General features: G+C 37.5%; 1 protein-coding gene across 2 annotated transcripts in view; it reads right to left on the bottom strand.

Annotated features, from left to right (window-relative positions):
• Nucleotides 1-7,970, bottom strand: part of EPSTI1 (epithelial stromal interaction 1) — a 119,421-nt gene that overhangs the window by 24,405 nt on the left and 87,046 nt on the right. For both annotated transcript variants that reach the window (XM_027767427.1, XM_006166476.3), the window contains exon 9: nt 6,605-6,688. In XM_027767427.1, coding sequence (XP_027623228.1) covers nt 6,605-6,688 — 84 coding nt within the window. The remainder of the gene's footprint in view (nt 1-6,604; nt 6,689-7,970) is intronic.

Consider the following 7,970-nt stretch of genomic DNA (forward strand, 5'->3'; position numbering starts at 1 on the left):
GAAAGAGACATGAAAAGAAAATAGAAAGAAATAAAGAAAACTAAAAATAGAAATGTATTTTTAGATTAAAAGAGACAACCTAAATACACAATTAAAAACAAAAATGGAAATACTATGGAATTTCTAATAGGAAGAAAGGAAGGGAGAAACAATACATAAATAAAACAAAGGAAATTCAATCAAAATGAAGAAAAGAAAGCATAATAAATAAAAAAGTAAATTATGTGCCATGAATCCATACAAATACATGAGAAATCGTAATAAATGAGAACATATAAAATCTACTTATTAAAGGAAAAAGAACCTGGGTAAAAAGGAAACTGGAATATGTATTTTAAACCAAGTTACAAAGAAGAGTTTCAGTCGATTTAAAAAAAGAGAGGAAGAAGAAAAGAAATGCCACATAAATGCTAACCAAACAACTGGTAGGAAAAATATTAGACAAAATAGAAAGGCAAAAGGAAATCAAGTAGAACATCATTAACTGGGAAGAATAGTATACTTCATATTACTAAGAAAAAAGTAAAAATAAATCCATACTGAAAGGCAAGTAACCATTCAGTCTCATTATTAAAACTATATCACATGACCGTAGTGGAAACAATGACAGTCAAGGAGAATAAATTCTTATGAAGAGTCAGATAATCTAAGATTGAATCCATGGGGCTAGAGTGGTGTCTCCCTTCTTTGAAATATAGGCTACTCAGGACCATCAGCTGGCATAATGACTATGTCACTGCACTCCCATGTAGTGGACTGCGGTTCGAGTCCCAGACCCAGTAGCTTAAACTCACGCCAGGGGTGTGTGTGTGTGTGCCCAAGATCCCAAGAGGAGATTGGAGGCAAAGGGATTGTGGTGTGACCATCCCCTCAGGGGGTGATTTCTTGCTTTCAGTCTCTCTGTCTCTCTCTGTCTTTCTGAAGAGCACATGTGCCCTATAGCAAAATTGTCTCAAAAAAAAAATATATATATATAGGCCACACAAATTGGATAGATATTAGAAGAAAAAAAATCAGGGTTATAGTAGATAGGTAGGCAATCAATAATATTTGATATACCCTAAAGTTATCACAACACACAATTTATTTCCTTTGCATCATTAATTACTACAAAGTGATTAACCACTATTTAAAAAGTGCAATGTTTTATCTCTTTGTCTCCTTTTATCTATCTCCTTCACTAAAATGTGAACTTCAGGAGCCAGCCCTGAAGTCTAGTGGTTAAGGGAGCCAAATCCCACATGGCCAGTCACTGTTTGAATCCTGACCTGGCACCTTGAAAATCACATCAGGTATGTGTGTGTGCATGTCCCTGATCCTGGTAGAATGGAGAAATAGAGGAGAATTGCGGGTGTTTTCCCCCTAGCTCTGTCTCTCTCTGCTGAGTGCATGCCCTGTCTGGCAATTAAAAAAAAAACTTTTTGGGGCCAGCAGATGGTGTAATAATTATGTAGCTGGACTCCCACGTAGTCGACCATGGTTCAAGTCCCAGACTCAGCAGCTTAAAATTCATGCTGGGTGCGTATGTACATGCACCCAAGATCCCAAGAGGAGAATGGAGGAGAAGGGATTATAGCATGGCTATCCTCCCTGGGGGTGGGGGTGGGGGGTGACTTCTCACTTTCTGTCTTTCTCTGTCTCACTATAGTAAAAATCTAAAAAACAAACAACCTTTTTTTTAAAATGTGAACTTCAAGAGGACAAGAGCTTTGTCTATTTTTTTCTTCATTATAGCTTCAGCATCTTCTAAAAAACTCAATACAAAACAGGAATTCAATACATGCTTCTAGATTGAATGAATGAATGCTGGGGTAGATTAGTCTGAGACAGATTAGCCAGAATAACACAGTATAGAAGATATAAAAGGAAAGCTTTAAAGTGGTTTTAGTGTTACAGAGTTACAGGAGATAAGAATTGCAAAAAGATCACTGAATTATATGTTCAGAAGGGACTTTTACCTTTAGAGAACAGCTTCAGTAAGAGCATTTGGGAATATAAACCAGATCATGAGGATTTAAGGATGAAGTGGATAATAAAGAAGTGGTTTAGAGTAAAATTACCTTTGTCTTTTTTTAAAGTTGGTAGAAGCAAAAAAGGTAGCATATCTCTGAGAATAACATAATCAAAGAAAAGTTTAATTGGTTTATTTTAGAATGCTGGAGCTAGCAGATGGCATAGTGGTTAAGTCATAGTTCAAGTCCCAGAGTCAGTGGCTTAAAACTCACACAAGGTGTGTGTGTATGTGTGTGCCCCAAATCCCAAGAAGAATGGAGAAGGTATTGTGGCATGGCCATCCCCCATGGGGGGTGATTTCTCACTTTCTGTTCTCTGTCTCTGTCTATCCAGAGAGCACACATGCCCTATACCAAAAATCTCAATAAAAAAAGGGGGAGGAAGGCAGAAATAAAAGAGAATGGTAATAGTAAACATTTTTATTCACAGAAAAGGAAGCAGACAATGGAGAAGATTATATTGAAAACAGAGAAAGAGGGAGAATTATAAATAAATTTCAAGAAGAAAAGGAAATTGGGCCAACCCATGTTATGGTGACAGCTGGATTCCCACATGGCCAACTAAATGGTTCAAGTCCCAGACTCTGTGGTTTGAAAACCGTGTGATTTGAAAAAATGCATCCAGTATGTTGTGTACGTGTAACCAAAACCCCAAGAGGAGGAGAAATGGAGCAAAAAGGACTAGGGCTTGACCAGCACTCCCCATTTAAGAGGGTGGCTTCCTCACTTTCTCCTCTCTGTCTCTCTTTGGCAAATGCAGGTACCCTCTAGCAAAGAATAAAGGAAGGAAGGACTGAATCAAAGTAAAGTATTGTGAATGTAACCTTCAGGAAGAACCTATTGGCCCTGAGACTAGAGACTAGAGTATGAAAGTCACAGAGTAAGTGCCGGCACCTCAACCCAACTTCGATTATCTGCCTACGATCACTCCATAGCAGATATTCAAAAAATATCTGTTAAAAACTCAAATAAACATGAATAGATGGAATGATATAAGAGTGTGTGTGTGTGTGTGTGTGTGTGTGTGTGTGTATTTAGTATTTTCTTACCATAAACAACTATCTTCTTGATTTCTTAAAGTAAATCATTGAAGTGATGAAAAATGACAGATTTTACTAATCAGGCAATCCCTTGACTGGATATCTCTCAACAACAAAAAAATGGACAAAAAAGGAAGAGGAGCAAAAATAAGGTAGACTAGATGGGTAAACATCGTTATGTTCCACATTCCACAGTTATTGATGTCCCTGACTATAGAAATTTTTGTATACTAAAGTTAATCATGTTGCTGATAACTACGGTAAGTAAAGCAACGTAAGTTGTATAAAGTATAATAATGATATGCTTAATCGATAGTCAGAAAATAAGCATGTATAGATATTTGTCTAACTCCAGAATAAAACAAGATTAAGAAATAAAAACTTAATTTTCACTATTTAAATAACTGCTCAACCTGAAAATTAAATCCCAGATCTGATTTTCTAATCTGTTGAGCATTCTCTTTGTGAAATATTTTACTTTGAATGGTTTTCATGTTCCAAATACTTTGCAAAACAGTATTTAAAATCCACAATAAGTTATTTTTAAATAAATCATATCTACAACTTATTTCACAACATTCATCTTAATAGCTCAAGATTTGATATTAATTTAAAACTCATGAAAACAAATGTACACTTTCATGTCATTTGAAAGACAGTATTGAAAATGCAACATGAGGGACCAGTAGTTGGTGTAATGGCTATATCACTGCACTCCCATGTAGTCGACTGCAGTTCGATTCCCAGACCTGGTGGCTTAAACTCATGGTGGGCGCATGTGCGTGCGTGCCCAAGATCCCAAGAGGAGAATGGAGAAGGGATTGCAGTATGGCCATCCCCCCTGGGGGGTGATTTCTCACTTTCTGTCTCTCTGTCTGTCTTTCTGGCAAGCACATGTGCCCTATATAGCAAAAAACAAACAAACAAAAAAACAAAACAAAACAAAACAAAAAAACCCACTCCCCTCCCAAAAAAGAAAAAATACAACATGCACATATTTCATACTAGATTAAGCTTCTGCTGACTAATTACTAGAACCTTAATAAAACATGGCTAATTTAATGGCACACTTTAAGATGAGGACTTTATCAAAACCAAAAGATCATATAGAAGTAGAGAATGAAATGGTAGATACCGGAAGGGGAAGGCAATGACAAACATAGGGAGAACTTGTTCACACAGGGCAAGTAGGTAAACAGAATGAGTACTAGAGCACAACAGAGTAACTGTAGTTGGTGACAACTCAATGCATATTTCTTTTGTTGTTGTTGGCTTTTATTTAATTTTATTATTATTATTATTTTACATTTTTTCCAATGCATATTTCAAAGTACTAGAGAAGAGACCTTTGAATGTTGACAACACACAGTGATGAGAAATAGTTGAGATGGAAGACATGTTTATGGTCCTGATTTGATCATTACCCATTATATTCATGTATTAAAAAAAATGCAGTGTACCCCATACATATGTTCAACTATTATATGTCAATTAAAAATTTTAATTTTTAACAAAAGATATTTGTTTTCACAAACACCACTAGGGGGTAGAAATGTTTAATGATTCTTCTTTGCTTACTTAGTAGCTTAATTAAATTTACAGCATTATTTCTCTCAGTGACTTAATGATAACCTGCTACATCCGAAATGACCCAGTGGCGGTCATTTATTCTTTATGCTGGGAGAAACTGTAAGCAAGGAAGGGGATGAGCACTGTTGGGAGGAGGTTAGCACGCCACAGGGTCAAATTACAGCAACCACTTTCTAATGTAATTTTTGCTGTGTGTGTGTGTGTTCTTCTTAATTTGCTACAGAGCTGTGCACTCACCGGAGAGAGGCAAAGAGAACAAGATGGAAAGTGAAAAATCATCCCCTCAATCCCTTCTCTGCCATTCTCCTCTCAGGATTTTGGGCATGCACACACAGGTTCCTGTGTTTTTTGAGCTAATGGGTATATTACTGAAACAGCACAGCAGACTATGTGCGATCCAGTCACCTCAACCTCCTCGCCATCTGCTGGCCCCATAATGTAATATTTTTAGGCACAATTGATACAGTAAGTTACCTTGTGGGCAAAGTCATAAGGAAAAAAAATAAACCAAAAGTATCAAAATGGGACTTAGAATTCTAGTCAGTTGTATAACTGAAGAAATGGACTTGAGAGAGATTCCAAAAGACATACTGACAGGTTTTCTCAGCCATCAACATGGTAAGTAAGACAAGCTGGAAAATAAAAATGATGGTGAAGTAATTATTCAGCTAGTTGGAGACCACTGCTTTGCTTATTTAACAAACTTGTAATAAAATGGTACCTTGGAGCTAACCACTGGTCTTCTCCATTATTCTTATCTCATGTAAGGGTGCTTCTGGCCATATCTGAGTCTATTAATCAAAGGTGGAGGTATGACAATAAAATCACAACACTGAGTGGACATATTCAGTTACCATACAAGAAATGTCATATTGTAATGAGAATTATTCTTTAAGCATCTTTGTATTTTTTGAGAGATTTTTGCTATAGGACGTGTACGCTCACTGGAGAGACAGAGAGAAACCGAGACAGAAAGCCAAAAATCACCCCGCCCGGGAGGTGGGGTAATGGTCATACCATAATTCCTTTTCCTCCATTCTCTTCTCAGGATTTTGAGCATGCACGCATATGTGCCCAGAGCGAGTTTCAAGCTGCTGGTTCCAGAACTCGAACAGTGGTTGGCCACATGTGGGTCCTACACATTAACCACTACACCACCTGCTGATACCTTTTTAAGAACTTTTTTTTTGGGGGGGGGAGAGGTTTTGCTATAGGGCGTGTGTGCTCTCCAAACAGAGACAGAAAGCGAGGAATCACCCCCCAGGGGAGATGGCCACGCCACAATCCCTTCTTTTCCATTCTCCTCTCGGGATCTTGGGCACACACGCACACATGCCCGGCGTGAGTTTTAAGCCACTGGGTTCAGGATGCGAACCGCAGTTGACTACATGGGAGTCCAGTGACATAGCCATTATGCTAACTGCTGGTCCCCCTTTTTAAGAACTTTTTAAAGGAGGCTCTGCATTCATTTTACTGATTTCTAGTGCTCAAAATATTTGAAACACCTCACATATTTGTATACATATGTAGTGTATTTTTATGTTTTGATATGTGTGTATAACTTTTTAGGTGAGTATTACCTAAGTGAGTTTTATAATTTTGTATACTTTTTTTGTTATGAATTATATTTTCTGATGACTACCTGTAATATCACATGTCTTTGGTTTAAATGTAGCAGTGAGCCTGGTTGTGTTTTGTTTTGCAGGGTGAAGTTCATCTTGCTTTATCATCCTCTCCATGAATTTCCAGCACCAACTATGGCAAAGACTGTAGCCCTCAATGAGTTTGGGCCAGAAGGAGCCACCACTACCTTCTTAATACGCATCCAGAACTTACCTTTTATTTTCAATGCTTTTGTTATTTTGCTTAGGATCTTCATGTACTTAAATATTTCTGATCAGAAATCCTTCAAAATGAATACTGCATGCAAATAATTATCAGCAATTAACATCTTATAAATACCTTCCGGTGTTGCTCATCCTTCATCTTTTGCAATTTTAGGTTTTCTTCCTCCCTTAGAGAATCCTTATAAGCCTGGCTTCTGGCCTGTAAAGGAGCAGGAGAAAAACTTCATAGGTAAAAGGATGGCAACAGTGTGCTAACCTGCCTGCTGTGGAACCAGTGCTAATAACAAACTTCTGTACTTGGCTTCCAGTACATTTTACATACACATATGCACGTTGAGTGACTTACACGTACGTCTGAAGATGTCCCTTGGAATCCATAACACTTTAAAGGATGACATAAATCTTTATTTAATTAAACTTTTAAAATGTCCCCTCAGAGATAACCAACATAGTTTATTCCTAGTGGAAAATTAAAATTATTTTCAAGAATATTGCAGCTAGCTGATTGGTCAACATCGTAGACAAGCAATAGTGATACTGTCTTTAGGAACACTTAGATGTTGACTGTTCATTAATGGCACCCTATTAAACAACTTAACGAATGATCCATAGCGTATAATCCAAAAGATGTGCTTCTTTCTTTTTTTTAGAATGATTTAATTTCATTTATTATCATCATTATTTAATTTGACCAGAGAGAGAAAAGGAAAGCATCCAGGTCTGGGACTCAAACCATGGTAGGCCATATGGAAGTCCAGTGCCTTAACCACTATGCCACCTGCCACCCCTATCTTTCTAAGTCTTTACATGCTAATCTATATCTGAAGCATCTTCCTATTCCTGAAAGAAAACAAAGGAGCGTTGGGAAAGCCAGCACACATAATAGGCTGCCCTTCTGTCTCTGGCTCACCAGTTAGGACTCTGCACACTGTATAATGACCATGGATTCTGGAATTTAGGAGATTTTGAGTATTCTGTTTGTGGGTCATACTCTTTCTCCCCCTCACACTGATTTGTAGCCCCTGTCTCTGTAAGGCAGAGGCCAGCCAGATAAGCTAATACTTAGGAAATTCCATTGATCTCATAAAACTACCAGCAGCATTGTTGCAGCAGGCTACATATTTCAGACCTAGTTCTTTTGGACTAATAATCTATAAAGCTTTTGTAGGTCAGTCCCCCCTTTTCCTCTACTATAATTTTTCTCAAGCACTTGTTAATTCATTCCCCCATTTCTGTCACTATAAAAACACAAACACCATCAAATAATAAGAGCCACTTCCCAAAAAAGGGAGAGAAGCTTTTAGAATTACATCATTTACAGCAGTACCAATTAGAACAGGGGAGTTATATGTGTTCAGAAAACCCTCATATATCCAAGTCCTGCTACATTAGACAGGCAACCTTGTATCCTATGACTCTCTTATCTATATGCTAAATACAAGGGGGTTATGATAAGACATAGAAGGCAGGGAGTGTTTCTC

The sequence above is a fragment of the Tupaia chinensis genome, unplaced genomic scaffold (assembly GCF_000334495.1).
Source record: "Tupaia chinensis unplaced genomic scaffold, TupChi_1.0 Scaffold144262_1, whole genome shotgun sequence".
Taxonomy (NCBI): Eukaryota; Metazoa; Chordata; class Mammalia; order Scandentia; family Tupaiidae; genus Tupaia; species Tupaia belangeri.